At 41.5% G+C, this 15,245-nt stretch overlaps 2 protein-coding genes and 1 non-coding gene across 4 annotated transcripts; 2 read left to right on the forward strand and 1 right to left on the reverse strand.

Annotated features, from left to right (window-relative positions):
* Positions 1-1,132: 1,132 nt before the first annotated feature.
* trnal-cag (transfer RNA leucine (anticodon CAG)) lies at positions 1,133-1,215 on the forward strand. The gene has a single exon. It is a non-coding gene; the product is annotated as a tRNA-Leu (tRNA).
* A 1,604-nt stretch (positions 1,216-2,819) lies between these two features.
* On the forward strand, positions 2,820-9,842 carry pllp (plasmolipin). Its single transcript, XM_008287126.1, has 4 exons — positions 2,820-2,969; positions 7,981-8,154; positions 8,860-8,973; positions 9,735-9,842. The coding sequence occupies exons 1-4, from the start codon at positions 2,820-2,822 to the stop codon at positions 9,840-9,842; spliced, it is 546 nt and encodes a 181-aa protein (XP_008285348.1).
* A 2,006-nt stretch (positions 9,843-11,848) lies between these two features.
* Positions 11,849-15,067, reverse strand: arl2bp (ADP-ribosylation factor-like 2 binding protein). 2 transcript variants are annotated; one of them, XM_008287127.1, is made up of 7 exons: positions 14,979-15,067; positions 14,533-14,602; positions 13,792-13,853; positions 13,239-13,345; positions 13,046-13,131; positions 12,814-12,910; positions 11,849-12,427 (listed from the first exon to the last, which is right to left on the reverse strand). In XM_008287127.1, the coding sequence occupies exons 1-7, from the start codon at positions 14,995-14,997 to the stop codon at positions 12,335-12,337; spliced, it is 534 nt and encodes a 177-aa protein (XP_008285349.1). In that variant the 5' UTR covers positions 14,998-15,067; the 3' UTR covers positions 11,849-12,334. The 2 variants fall into 2 exon arrangements, with proteins under 2 accessions (XP_008285349.1, XP_008285350.1); XM_008287128.1 differs by having other exon boundaries at positions 14,996-15,066.
* Between the last annotated feature and the right edge of the window lie 178 nt (positions 15,068-15,245).

Consider the following 15,245-nt stretch of genomic DNA (forward strand, 5'->3'; position numbering starts at 1 on the left):
CAGCAAATATGTGTAAAATAATTGTATTTTTGCCAATTTAAATACAGTAGAATGAATGTAATTTCACAGGCAAGTGCTCCAACAGAATGAATTTGTAAAAATACAGATTATATGTGGATCTTAGTCACAGTTTTGACTTGTTTTTTACAGTTAACGTGAATTAATGCTGTTTTTTCTGTGATTTTCCTTCTGTTATCTGCAATTTATTACAACATTGAAAATGTGTAAAGCGAAGTTATTTTATTTCTGTAAATGTTTCTCAAACTTTTTGTTTCATGTATTTCATGGGATTTTTTTTATACAACTAGTTTTTGTTATTTTATTGTGTATTGTGTTCAGTCTTTCAGTGTAATTTATCTAGTTTTATTTTTATTATTTTATTGTCACATTTTGGCCTTCCCATCTTGTTTTTTTTATTTATTCCATTTTATTCTAGCTTTAATCTAGTCCCTGTTTATCCTGTCTTATCAGTAAGCTTTGATGCACTTTAAACTGAACTAAGAGCAAATCAAATAAAGTTTGATTAAAAGTAAATGCTGGTTTCACTTTTGTCACTTTACGTGCTCAGAATATTTTTTAAAATGCAATATTAACCTGAATACAAAATACAAAATTCAGATGAATGTAGTACTACTAATGTAGTACTACAGTATAAGTATTGTGTAGTATAAAGTAGTCGTGCTGAAGTAAAATATCAGTAGCGCACATCTAAGTCCAGAAGCTGCTGAGAAAAGAGGAACTTTCTTCTTTTATTTTGAAAACAAATTATTTAACTCTCACTCAATTTGTAGAATTTTTTTTTTCTTTAAACAATGTATGAATTAGCAATTTTGTTTTGTTTTGGTTTTTTTGTTTTTTTAAATTCGTAGTTTCTTCCACTTCCTGATGTGTGTGCTGCGTTCAGGGGTCAGAGGTTAGATAGTTTTTTTTCAAGTCACCAGCAGAGGGCGCAGAAAACTCGTGTTCCAGGTGGAACTACTGAGCGGTCAGACAGAAACGTTGCCGTTTTCCGTGTTTGTAATAAACCTACGTATAATATTCTTATAATATATTATAAAAAGGACACCAGAAGCGTCTCCTTTAGCGCTACCAGCTCCTTTATAACCCGAAGTTTAGGTGAAGAGGGTCTCAGGTCAGGATGGCCGAGCGGTCTAAGGCGCTGCGTTCAGGTCGCAGTCTCCCCTGGAGGCGTGGGTTCGAATCCCACTTCTGACATCAACCTTTTTCTGTATTAAGACATAAATAACCAAAGCTGCTCTCCACATTTAAATTATGCCACCTGTCCTACGGTTTGAACTATCTGTTTATGTTTTTTTTTATTGCGCAGTGATGACATTTTATTGCTGCCGCATTTTATGATTCCAAAACTTTATTGCCCTCAATAGTGGAAATGTAATTTGATGGGTCAGCACAATAAAACTTAATTACCAATACATAGATAATAAATTTAATACCTCCGTATATATACCAAAAAAATAGAGGGGTGTATAAACAAATATGGAATTATCATCTATTTATTGTGTTTTTCTGATTATTATCTTACAACAGAATAAAAATAAAATAGAAATATTTCGCTGATCCCTATGGGGGAAATTCTGTTGTTACAGCAACAAGCAGAAAGACTAAAGTGACCACCGCCACAATACAAAAATAAAAGAAATAGAAAATTATTGTAAAATAGTACAAAATGCGCAATAAAGTGTAAAAATGTACAAAAGTGTGAAATGTTAACAATAAAAATCTACCATGAATGATGAAGTTTAAGTCTTTTAAACACACTGCAACGTGAGCAACGGCTGCAGAGAAACAGATCAATGCAAAAACAGGACGTTAATTGTGTTATCAACAGTGACGACATTCTTTCATGTTTTTTTATGTACTATATGTTTGTTGAACACATTTCTAACATATTAAGTTTTACATTCATGTGATGGTTGTTTAAATAAACTTATGCACGATTTTGAGCTTTTTTCCCAGATGTTGGCCTTCTAAAGCTAGATCTACACACAACCCGGCCGGTCCAGCATTGACACACAAAAAAAACTAAGACAGAATTACATCAATGCTTGAAAGTTATCTATTTTCCATTTACAATCAGGTCCAGTGCGTCATTCATTAACCTCATGGAAGCTGTTTGTCACGTCTCCTTATCAAGGACCTGGTGAGGGACCACTGGAGCTGTCTGTCTGCCAGGCACAACAAAAAACACCCACACCTTATAGGCGTCACTGACTCAGCCTGACTTGTGTGTGTCCTCCCAGTTCTCAAACACATTAACGAGTCGCCCAGGTGAGTGTGTGGCCTCTGATGGCCATATGGGAGGTGCCACAAGGAGGCAGGGATGGAGAGAGAGACAGAGAGAGAGAGAGAGAGGGAGGGGGATAAAGCAGGTAGAGACCATGGTAAAACACCCAGAGTGTGTGTGTGTGTGTGCGTGTGTGTGTGAAGTAAAGAGAGAGAGAGAACAAGGTGCAGAGGGACGACCAAAGCCTCCATCAGACACCTGTCAGAGCAGGTGGAGAGTCAAGTGCAGGATACCTGAAGCTCCAGGTCTCTGGAGGACTCATCTTTAACGCTGTGGAGTGTTTTCCCATCAACATTTTGCCCAGTTGTGTTTTACTTAGTATTTGCACCATTCAGGATTCAGTCTCTCTGCTGCCACCAGCCAATGTGAGGACTCCAGGTGTTTTCTGAGGACTGTCGGAGGAGGAAAATCTCCCAATTCAAGCTTTTACGGTGAGACTCAGTCCCACTCTAAAGGGGTTTTGTTGTTGGTGCCGCTGTTGCTGAGACATCCTCCAGCTTTAAGCAACGGGCTCATGGCAGACTTCCCATCCAAGGTTTCCACGGAGACCAGCGTCTCCCAGCCCCACAGCTCCCAGCCGGCAAGGATGGCCGGCCCCATCACCGTCCAGTTGGACGTGTCCTTCATCAAAAGCATCCCGGGCATCCTCATGGTGGTTGAGATGGTACGTAGCACTGCTCACGGCTGTGTCTTCACTCACACAAACTCCTGTTGTTTTCTATTCTGCTCTGTCTCTGCTCAAGTCTCTTTTTTAAGGGTTTCCACATACATTCCTGAAACAGCTGACACTGTGGGTTTTAGCAAGTGACTACAAAACAGAAACAAGCTGTGCATTTGTGCAGTCCAGCTGTGGAAGGATGCACAGTCGGTGCAGGATCATGCATGTGGCATTGGTTCGACATAAACTCCAGCACCCATGTTTGTGTCACTTAGTGCATTCTAACAGTTTTAGACAAGAGTGGAGCTTTAGGGCACAGAGGAATGAGCAAATTAGGCTTTGGCTGCATAGAGCAGTACTGTGGGATCACTTCATTACTGGTTTTAGTGTTTTTATGTCAGATAGAAGTGATCATTTATTATTTTTTAAAGTCTCTGATTTGAGAGTCATGATGTCATATTTCACCCTGACAACACCAAAAAGCTGAATAACCGGTGAGAACATATTGCAGGTAATTAATAGTCAGCATCATACAGACAAGGCTGCTAAATACAGACCTGGCTATGCAGTAATGAGGACGAGTTGAACGGAAACCCCACGGTGTCGTAAATTTTACTGTCAGCAATACAGCAGCCATAGATAACGATATAAAGATGTTTGTGTATCTGTGCTGCAGGTCAGCTTCAATTCATGCACCATAAATGTCAGTGGTTATCTACAAACAACAACATGACTGGCACTGACTGACGCTGTTCAGATTAGCTGCATACATCCACAGACCTGCACTGTCACTCCCAGTCAGGTCAGGAGAACCGATAAGGCTTGTGTATTCTTGTGAGACTGATTTTAATGTTGAGAGGTATCGGCGCTGATCAGGGGAGCAGTAATGTGCCTCAGCTCAATTTGTTCCACCTATCAGAGATGTGTTTGTACAAAACTGTGTCCAAACAGAGGATATGTGACTCGCTGGATGACTGACACGAGATCTTTGTCCACTGAAGGCCTCTGTCACATATCTCCTCCATTATTTCACAGCAGCCACAGAAGCTACAGCTCTGCCTCTGAGGACAGACGAGCCGCTGTTAATGTTCACTCTGACTGTTAAACATTTGTCACCTCTCCGTGCTAATGAATGGCAGACTTTATAGGTGTTGTAGTAGTCAGTCCAGCTGGTAGAGCTCAGGTGTGGCAGGTAAGCCTGAAGATAAGGAAAAGGCAGAGCTCTGTGCCCTTTATTTAATCACACTGAGAAAATCGACTTTTTTTTAACATGTTTCAACATTTACCTTGCAAATGACAGACGACGTCTTTTAAGCCTCAATATTCAAGAGAATTAGCAGCAACTTTGGCTTATATTGAGTGTTTCTAACAAGTAGCATGAATAAATCCTCCTGCAGCCCGGTGTGTCGTGGCTTCATTTAGTGTTCAGCGTACCAACAAGATTGTGACTCAATAAAAGTGAGCTGGTGTGTTTTGTTGCTGCAGTGACAGATGAGACGTTCAGTTGGGCAATGTTTATATTGCTAGAATTACTCTGTCCAAAGGTTCATAAGACGTGAGCAGTGTGTCACGATAGTGAACCAGAGTTACTAAGTAAGTTTAATAGCCATAAACCGCAGCTCAGGGACTTTTGGTTGAACTGCTCTTTGAATCTGCATTATGTGTATACTACATATGCCTTGTGGGGCATTTACCATGAATACAATACTTTACAATAACTTCCCAGGTCTGAGATAAATAAAGTATACTCTGCTCTATTCTATTCTATTCTAAGACATGCTTTTTTACACACAGTGTTACTACAAAGGAAAATTAACATTAATTTGGAGCCATATTTTCAACCGACAGACTAATAAAAGTCCAATTTTCAACCTGCTTTTAGCTCTGTTTTGGTCTCCACCAATCTGCCCCTTTACCCACTGAGTGCATCCCCATGTCCACCAGTAGCAACAGATGCTTTCAGTGCCTGATGTGTAAAACTAGCATTAAGCGTCTTTGCCATGTCCACCATGTCAGAATTTGAATTGAGACTAAATACTACAGTGAATAAATATCAGGTGAGAACATACTGATTGGGTGATTCTAAATTGTCCGTAGGTGTGAATGTGAGTGTGCGTGGTTGTCTGTCTCTAAGTGTGGCCCTGTGATAGACTGGTTACCTGTCCAGGTGTCCCCTGCCTTTGCCCTAAGTCGGCTGGGATAGGCTCCAGCCCCCCACGACCCTAGTGAGGATTAAGCGGAGTATAGATGATGGATGGAACATACTGGCTGTGATTATCCAAACCTGAAAGAATCTGAACCCTGAACACACCACGTAACACACAGGAGGAGTGTAAATGTCGCGCTCAGGGAGTCTGAATTGAATAAATATTGGTTAAAAGCCACACTGTCACCAATCAGGGTGACTGTAAGTGAATCCAGCGCAGAAGTAACTCAAATCTGAATTCTTTCTAATGACCAGCAAAAAGAAGTTCAGCTGTATAGAAGTCTGCTGGACAATGACCCTGTTTCACTCTTGATCCGTTACCTCAGTCAGCCTTTTATTAAAAGGAGTTTTTTTGGTCTGAACCAGTAGCTCTAAGCCTCCCTCAGCACAGCATGGTGTTCATTTTGTAAATTATGGTCCCATTTTGAGTAAAACAGGCACTGAAGCAGCTCATAGGGCTCCTTCGCTACGACCACTGTGTTGGTCTTGATGCATCTGGTTTAGAAAGAACAAACTGGGGACAATCAAATTCCAAACTGACTCCATATTGGTTCAGTTTGGTTTCTATTTGATGTAAAACCAATTTAATTTAAATATCCCAACATCACAAATGTACCATCTGTGTAAAACGCAGGACCCATAAATTTCCTGGGAGGACGTCACAAAGCTTCCAGGTGCTGCCAAACTACAGACTGTATATAAAACATGGATGCAGTGGTTGTACTTACTGGTATGTATACTATCATTTTAAAGCCTTGGGTTTAGCATTTGGCTGCTGCCATCTTGGTCTTTTAAACCCAGATGTAACTACCGAGCTGTGGATCTGGATCTGACTGGAGAACCTGAACACATGGTGACGCTGCACCAACCGGTTAAGGTGGCCTCGCACTGGAACATATGCTGCATTATCATCACTTTTACTCTAAATGGAGCCATAAATTACCAAGTAAATAGCATGCTGCCAACAAATAGTGTTAAAACCAGCAAACTGAGTCCATAAAACTCACGAGGAAAGTGTTTGTTTAAATCACAGGAGAAGTGGTGCTGTTTTCTAATAGACGTCTACACATTCAGACTTCATCCTGCTACCAGAAGAGTCGCCGCCTTCTGACTTCCACGTTGGCTTCACTTTTCTTTTATAGACAGTTTATGTGCCAAACAGAAAAGACTTCAGTCACATGACGTCCTTATCACCGTGAAGATCATCAAAGAAGGTTACAAAGACAGCACAGCTTTCACACCTACAGGAAAGGAATGAGAGTTTCTTAAATGTCTTTGCTCATGTAGTTGTAACACCTGCATTAACTTTCCATCCTCTCTGAGCTCCCTGTGGGCAAGTTTCAGTGGAGTAAACGAGTAAATTACAGCACCATTTTATTAGACAGCAGTCATCCCGTTCCTTCCCAAAAGCTGTTCATTTGCATAATTTAACCAAATCCAAGAATTTCCTGTTGCTGATTCAGTGGGTGGGCGGCATCATCATCCATCTTCCTAAACCTCAATAGCAGCAACACAAAAAGACCAAATGAGTAAAAGAAAAAGAGGCGCTACATCCCTGCATTCATTCATCTGTGGTCAGTGTTTAATTTTTAGCAGATAGTCTCCTGTTTCTAGCTCCTTATGCACTATTAATAAATGATACGCCCAGCATACTCCATTATAAAATACACCTGCATAATATATAAACAGTCCCAGCGTAGAGCGCACAGTTTACCTTCATGCTTAAACAAGGATCAAAATCTCCTCATCACACAGACTGGTCATCTAATTTAACCCATTTACTTTATCTTAAAACTGCTTTACCCATTAAGCAATCAAAATTAGGGGCCACAAGATCATTCCTCTCTGTACGTTGTTTGGTTGTTAGGATCATGATGTCATTTTACAGTTTCAGCCAGAACTTTCACTTATTTTCTGTCCCTCCGGTTCAGAACAGACATCCTTGTTAAGACGGGGGCTTTGGAAAGGTCAGCTTTTCAGAGCCAGTGTGTGCATGCATGTGTATCAGGTGTGTAAAAAGTGAAACGTGATCGCCGCATACACAATGGACTGTCCTTTCATGTCCTGTCTCGTGGGAATGAAGCAGAGAGACAAAAAGAAGAGCCCTGTGTGGGTGACGCTTTCAGTCATAAATGTGCAGCAAGCAAACACGACATTCACTGAGAGATTCTGTCATTGGGGTTTGTAGGAAATGTGGTTGTGCTTAAAGGATAGGTGTGCATTTTTAGCCAAGTTTGCAGCGTGTGTGTAGATCAGTCAGTCTGACACGTTGGTCCAGATGCAAATATCTAAACAACTACGGGACTAAACATTGATGGTCCCCAGTGGGTGAAACCAACTGCGACGTTTTACGGCTTGAGCTCCATCCGTCAGTGACAAAACTCCAAAATTACATAATTCCTTCCACAAACACTTTGAAAATTATGAGGAAGAAGAAGCACTAAGGGAAGGAGAGCACTGGTGCTCGCTCACCGACGTGGCTCAGCAAAGAAACACTTAGTGGGGAAATACAGAGAATCGTAGTATTTTTATAATAACTGAGAATCAAATATCATTTAAACCCTGTGTGATGTAAAACAGGTTATTCCCATCACAAGGCTGTAGCACCTAAAGATGTTGAAGGATACAAACACAAAACTAAAACAGAGAAAATATTACATTTACAGTTGGCCAGAGATTCAGTGTCTGAGGTGAAGGGGATCCAGTTGTCATTTCAGTACTCGTCTACAATAATTAACTAATAATGTTTAAAATGTCCTCATGCTTGAACCCTCTCCATCTACTCTGTGGTGTGTCTTGTCCTCTCTGCAGCTCCTGGGGTTGATCCAGTGGGCCCTGATAGCCAGCGTCAACTACGGATGGGCGCCAGCCTTCATCTGGGTGATGTTTGTGGCCGTCGGCCTATGGATCACCACCACCATCCTCTACGTCATGACGCTGTTCAGCATCCAACAAAGACTAACGGGTCTCCCGTGGCCCATACTGGTAGGAAGAGAAGTTAAATAACTACTTTTCAAAACAACCAGAAGTGTAAACTGAATCACTTGTTCGGTCGTCTTATGTAGTTTATTCTTGGATTTAATTGATCAATTCCTACCACATAACCACGTAAAACTTGATTTCTAGCATTTAGTGCAGCAACATTTGAAGTCAAAGTTTCGAAATTTAATATGAAAAGAGTTTATTTAAGAGTCCATCACTGGTAGTAAAATGGTAGTACAATGTGTTTTTCAGGCTTTTAAAATGATGGTATTCCTTCCTCGTCTTCCTGTGTAGTTAATGTTAGGTACAAAAGACCAACTCTGATGACAAAAAGGACTGTTGTGTTCAGGCCATTGGACATTAATGTATGATTGTATGCTGTGTGTGACTCGGTTGTTTTCATTGTATTCAGTGCAGCTATAATGTCACACAACAAAGAAGTATACGTCAGTATATCTCATCCTACAACACCTCGGCTGTCTCTTACAGGCAACTTTTAGGACATTTTTTCATTTAATGTATTTGAGAAATGGTGCATAAACAAGAAGAGGGCAACAGGATTTAGACTGAAGCATGATCATCTGAGGTTTGATCTCATGACAACACGCTGAGGAAAGGTGGCCGCTAGATCATCTGGGGTCAGTGGTTGAAAGAGAAAGACAGTAAACAAGGAAACATCAGTGGGTAACGTTTCTCCCCCTCTGCTAGGTGATGGTCTACAACGGCGTCGCCACGGTCCTCTACTTCATCGCCTTCGTGGTCAACGCAGCTTTTGTGAATGGTTTCTTATGGGCCGCTTATTCACACATGGCAGCTGCTGCCGTAAGACGCCCAACACCACTCACACTTACAAAGAACTGGTCAAACACTCAAGAAACACTCAGTGAGCGACATCTGATAACACGTCTGCAAAGTCCCTGTGTGGGGAGACAACACTTAGAGAAGAAACTCATTCATAGCTGCTGTTTCTAGATGTGCTTCTGATGCCACAGTTACTTATCAAGTTGCAGCACACACCTTAAAATATGAGACAGGCAGAGTAGATGGAAAACTCACTAAGCTGCGAAGGAGGTCCTGTGGCTGAAGTCCAGTTAACTTTGTGCTGAAGCTGCCACTCCCCTTCACCAGTCTGCTGTAAACACATCAGGACTGAGTCACGCACACAGAAAGGACTTCAAGATAAAGAGAGAAAGAGTGAGCTGGATGCAGGTTAGCAGATGGAAACTAAACATCACCGTTGTTTTTTACAGTCCCTTCAGCAGGTTGAAGTCCACCCTGGTTTACAGCTCTAGTAGCATTTAGCACATGACCACACTCACAGCAGACCCCTGACCCGTCTCATATCACACTCTTATCAGTTTACTGCCTCTGGGGCACCAGCCAAGCAGCATTAACATTTTTCTGAAGATAATGACCCGTTAACACACTGCCAAAGCTGTTCAATCACAAGCAATCTGTAATCTTTATAGACGTGAATACATGAAGATGTGAATGTATCAGTGATTTATGGCGGCTCTTGAAGATTTCAGACCTTTGCTCTGCTTCTTAAAGTCACTGAAGCTGTGTAACTGTCGTCTGTCCAGGCCTTTGGTGCTTTCGTGACCTTGGCGTACGGTGCCAGCACTTTCTTCTCCTTTCTGTCCTGGAGGGAAGACGGAGGAAGCCCACCCACCACCACAGTGCCGACCTAAGACTGTGAAACCTGTGACACTGCTCCAGTGTCGGTACACAACTCGTAACATCACTTGCCCATGACTGCTGACTCCGGAAACTCAAATCATGACCACGAATCCCAGTATTAACAATAAGATTAAACCTGCTCAGTCAATCTTTAGGATCAATACAAGGGCCTCTGGTAGAACATCGTGAGGCCTCCACCTCAGAGCTTCCTGCAATAATACATTCATTAACCTGAGATTGTCTTCAAACTACTCAGTAAATGTCTCACTATGCACATACAGTAATAGTTTGACATTTTGGGACACTTCCAACATTCACATTCTTGCTGTGATAAATACGAAGCTACTGAAGGAAGCCCTTTAGCTTAGCTTAGCTTAGCTTAGCTTAGCATGAACACTGGACTAGCAGACGCAAAATCCTCTCATAATAAAGCCACTCTAACATGGACATTTTTCAGACAGACAGACGGACGGATATCTTCTCTTGCAGAAACCAATCTGTGTCAACAACATGCCAAATAGCAGATTAACACATTCAGTCATTTCATTGTTTCTGGCAAACTTTAAATTACAGACACCAATAATATTATAATATCTAATTGTAGTGTTAAACACAGCAGACACAGAGGCCTCAATGTGCTGCTGAAGTGTTGCAGCAAGTTACGCTGTGAACTTGTAACTGCAAACACAACCAAGTGTAATGAAACTGTTTAGACATTGTCTGTTCTTCATGTTCACGCGGGTTCACTTTTTTTTTTTTTTTTTTTTCAAATATGCACCTTAGAAGCTGTTTGGGAAAAAAAATCTCCATTTCAGTGACATAAAATGCTGTTTGCATGCAGACGAGAGGAGGAAAACCTTCATTTAGCAAAATATCCGCCTTAGCACAGACATGAACTAACTTTGTGTGGCAACCAGTTGCAGAGACGTCCTGACGTCTTGTCAAGGCAAGAAAACTACCCTCCGTAACTGTGCTAATGTAGCTGCAGAGGGGCTGGTAGGCTCATTCTGTTACCTCTGGGCATACACAGGGTAGCTGCTTCCTCCCGTTTACAGTCTTCATGCTAAGCTAACCGTCTGCTGGCTGCAGATTAATAATTGAAAGTACAAGTGAGAATGGTGTCAGGCTTGTCTTTAAACTCTTGGCAAGAAGACATGAGTGCATTTCCCAAAATGTGTAACTATTCTGTTCAAGGATGCTCAACTAAGTCTCAAGACTTTAATATTTTTTTTAAAAACTGCCAAGAAAAATACAAGAAGGGTCCTGACGTTAATATGTTTGTGAGTGCAAAAGTCTCACAATAATCTCCCAGTGGAATTTTTCTAAAATAGAACATTTTCAAAGATAATCAAATATTTCAATTTGCAGGAATTAAATGTGGTTCAAATTACTGAAGAGAAATGAAATCACGCACCACAAAGTGTGAACTGTTGATGTTTCCTGGTGGGCTTTAGAGGAACCACGATCAAACCCAACCCCAAAGTGACAAGAGCTCATTTAAAACTTTACAGCATCGTTCACGGGGACACTGTCGCAGTGCTTTACTACATGTCCACGGTTTCATGAAAAAACAATCATTGAAGTTTGTTTTGTATTTTGTTGTTTTCAGGAGCCTTATAGAGTATTTTATTTGTAACAAATAGTGAATTCTCAGACAAAAGCATCTCTGACTGAAATCCCATTATTCCCAACAGACTGCAAAACAATTATACATACGCACATTAAAAATATTTTTTTTATGTGATTGACTGTGAAGTTTGCATTGTAATCCTGAAATTGACAATAGAGACCTTTCTACAGGACATGAATGGCTTCTTTCCATAATCCTACTATTGTTCCAGTAGTAAGCACTCATGTTTGTGAATGATATGAAACGCTGTTCAGCTCCTGTTGTGCTGTACGTGCCTTTATGCGACATGTTGTCTTTTGTACCAAGAACTTGAACGCGACTGAAGTCCTGTGGTGAGTGCTGGGCCTCAACCGTGCACTTCTAATAAAGCTCTTACTGATTTCAAAATAAGGCTTTTTTTACTTGTTTATTTGAAAATATCTTTTCATACGAACAAATGTGACAATTCACCAAAACTGTCATAATAAAACATGTAGAAAACACTTCAACATCGCACTGAAACTAACTGCAGACGTGCACGAGTGCACACCATCACTATGTACATTAACAACTCAATGTGATGAGTTTTCAAACTGGCCAAATAATTTAAATATTCTTAAAACATATATTAGGTCTACAAAGTTATTTTCTCGTGAAAAAAACACCAGGCAAAGAGAGAAGATTCAGAACATTCAGTCGTAGCTAATGCAGAAACCAGCACATCAAACACAGGAGCATTCACCATCAGGCTAAATGTGTGCACAGACAGTGGATTAATGGGGAGAGGATCCTAAAGTTAACACTTTTCTGAAGGCCAAAGAACAAAACTTTACATCCACATATGGAAGAAAAAAAAGAGGCAATTCAAGTGCCTGATGTGTGAGTGTGTGAGCGTCATTTAGTGCAGCTGTTGTTCTTGGAGTCTCCAGGGATCAGAGACTTGACCAGCAGTCCTTCACCCAGGTCCACACCTCGGCCCTCCTTCGTCTGGAAACACACAGATTCATACAGGCAGCGTCATCAAACAGTACTTCCTACACACACACACACACACACACACACACACACACACAGTTCCAGTGTAATGTTTTGAACTGTTTGTCCACTGAGAGCCAACTGAGCACCTTGATTTGCTACCAGTCTGCAGGCACATAGAACCAGCAGACACTGGGCTCAGACATCTGTGTTAAAGCTCTCAGTAAAGAAACAGGAGCACTAATCGGCTGTTTTAGATGCATCAGTTAACCCACGGATTCATATGAGCTTGGAAACACAGTGCCGTGGACAGTAATTAGGAAAATGAGCACACAGAGACTAGTTTACTGAAACACAGAGAAGACTCAGTTGTAGAGATTTAAACAGAGACAGCTTACAGCTCTGTAATCCACAAACATCTCCTTGAAGGCCATGAAGTCTGTGAACGTCAGCAACATGTCAAAGATGTCCCCTGTCACCTCCTCTTTGCGCTGCCTGCACACAAAGGGAGCACATCACATTTTCAATGTACGTGAGTGCCACCTTGTGGTCTGTTGAAAAAAAGTTCTATGGAGCAACAGGTGGATTAAACAGAAAGCTATAGAGCCGATGTTTGTTGTCACATCTTACATGAGTAGTTCTATGAAGTTGTCCATGTTGAAGCCGGGGATCCTCTCCATCAGCTGCTGCTCCAAGTATTTCTCCAGCTGGTCAACCTACACAAAGGCCATGATTGGGAAGAAGTTACTTGTACTGTAGGTAACGGGCCTCGCTGCTGTTATAGACGTGATACTGGACCACAGTGAGACGTCCAGGAACTCACATATTCACGGAAGATGGGCGTGTAGCTGAGCTTGTTCTCGTCAGAATCATCAAACTCCTGGTAGTGTTTATCCATGAAGCTCTGCTGAAGCTGCTGAAACTCATCATCTAAACACACAACATAAATACGTTGAACATTCTCTGGCTTCGCTGCTCATTGTTGAAACACTGAAGGTTTCTCTGCATCCAGCTGACCTGCTGCCTCCCTTGTTTTCAGTACTTTTCTATGTCGTGCATTTCGCCGTGGAATGAATCGTAGTGTTGCCCTTACTGGCCTCACAAACCTGCATGTCTTGGATTCATACTTGTTGACACTCTTCTAACACGACTGACTCAACGGTTTAAAGCACTGGTGTTTGTTGTCCCAAAAGACATTTTAATTTTCTATGAAAATTTCTCATTCATTGTCCATATTCATTCATTTTTAAAGCAAGGCTGGCAATGTATGTTTAAAACACAAAACAACCACTTTATTTATCTTTTCATTCAGTTTGACAAACAGCACGATCAAAACTCTCTATGATGTTTTTAAAAAGCAGCGAAACGGATCCTACCCAGGATGATGTCCTCGATACAGCCAACAACACTGTCGAAGGCTGTGTCTGCAGAAGAGTAGCTGGAGGGAGAACAACAACAGAGACAGCATCACAAACTGTATGAGCCTGGCTCCTGTTCTGTCAAAGCATAAAGTATGACTACAGTACACCAATTCTACTGTCTCTCACTCCAGACTTTACACATGGAGAGGCTGCAGAAAATTATCATGTTCATTGTCAATAATCTATCGACTGTTTTCTTCAGCAACAGATTTGTTTACTGATCCATAAATGATCAGATGATGGTGATCAAAGGTCCTTGTGACTGGAGTTAACTCTTTAATAAATCAGTGCAGAGGCGATGCTTGTGTCCAGGAATTGACTTTTTCTAATATGTTTGATTCCTGAAGGATCTGATTCCCTGTATCACTAAGGAGGCCAAGCAAGTAGTGAGTGTGTGTTGTCGTACATTCATTAGTTATGTCCACAACACAAAGATGTTCAGTTTTCACAGGACTGCCACAGACAGGCCTTTCATGACCACACAGCTTGTCCATTTAAATATCTGTCTTTACTTTGAACTAAACCACTGGGTCTGACTGGAGAAGGTTGAAATGCTGCGACAGAATCAGGAAATGAGACACCTGAGTTCCATCCTGAAACCTGTTCAATAAGTGCTGGTCCTGCAGTAAAAAGCCTCGCTCTCTGGCTGACTCTGGGTTTCCTGAAGGGCTCGGAAAGCAGCTGGGAACAACCCACCTGGAAATAGCAAAGTCTTCTTCGTCTGTATCAGCCATTTCTATGATGTTCTCTGCACAGCTGTGGACGCCTGGAGGAGAGGAGAGGAGAGGAGAGGAGAGGAGAGGCAGCACAGGTGTTTAAAAACGTCACGGTGAGATGAAGCAGCTGGTTGGGAAACACTAACTGACAGACAAGGTGGTTTTAAAGACGAGCTGCCCGTGAGACCTGACTGGTTCTGCTCGTTACTCTACATTAACGTTACTTGAAGCGGCCCGTGAGACCTGACTGGTTCTGCTCGTTACTCAACAGTAACGTTACTTGGTTAGCTGCCAAGTGAACGTTTGCTAACGTTAGCGGACCTTCAACGTGTTTAACTTCATCCGTTTCGTGTTTTTCAGAGTTTAAAGTACTTACATAATTCACAAGCCGCATTAATGTCATTTAAAGTAATTTAATTCACCTACTTCGCTCCTGAACGTACATGTTGCTTAAATCGTTGGTAATCAGCGAACGTAATGTTGTTGCCAAGGAAACGGCGAATCTACGTGCACCCGCTAATCCTGTCCGGTCGGACAAATCACATGGCTGTTGGTTCCTACCTGTTGGTTCCTACCTGGGATCGTGTGTTGTAGGTGCAGTTGGGCCCAAACACATTCACTCCTCTGCCAAATTCTGATTTATGATGAACTTGTATTTGACAAGCAGATTATTATTATTTTTATTATTTTTGG

The sequence above is a fragment of the Stegastes partitus genome, unplaced genomic scaffold, assembly GCF_000690725.1.
Source record: "Stegastes partitus isolate 25-593 unplaced genomic scaffold, Stegastes_partitus-1.0.2 Scaffold487, whole genome shotgun sequence".
Classification (NCBI taxonomy): domain Eukaryota; kingdom Metazoa; phylum Chordata; class Actinopteri; family Pomacentridae; genus Stegastes; species Stegastes partitus.

What these genes read in the sequence shown, in the direction of transcription:
- pllp (XM_008287126.1), top strand. Translation starts at nt 2,820, where the DNA reads ATGGCAGACTTCCCATCCAAGGTTTCCACGGAGACCAGCGTCTCCCAG. An exon ending in TCCTCATGGTGGTTGAGATG is followed by an intron (nt 2,970 to 7,980) that starts GTACGTAGCACT and finishes TCCTCTCTGCAG; the next exon opens with CTCCTGGGGTTGATCCAGTG. An exon ending in GTCTCCCGTGGCCCATACTG is followed by an intron (nt 8,155 to 8,859) that starts GTAGGAAGAGAA and finishes CCCCTCTGCTAG; the next exon opens with GTGATGGTCTACAACGGCGT.
- arl2bp (XM_008287127.1), bottom strand. An exon ending in AACTTCATAGAACTACTCAT is followed by an intron (nt 12,911 to 13,045) that starts GTAAGATGTGAC and finishes CTTTGTGTGCAG; the next exon opens with GCAGCGCAAAGAGGAGGTGA. An exon ending in TGTTTGTGGATTACAGAGCT is followed by an intron (nt 12,428 to 12,813) that starts GTAAGCTGTCTC and finishes GTGTGTTTCCAG; the next exon opens with ACGAAGGAGGGCCGAGGTGT.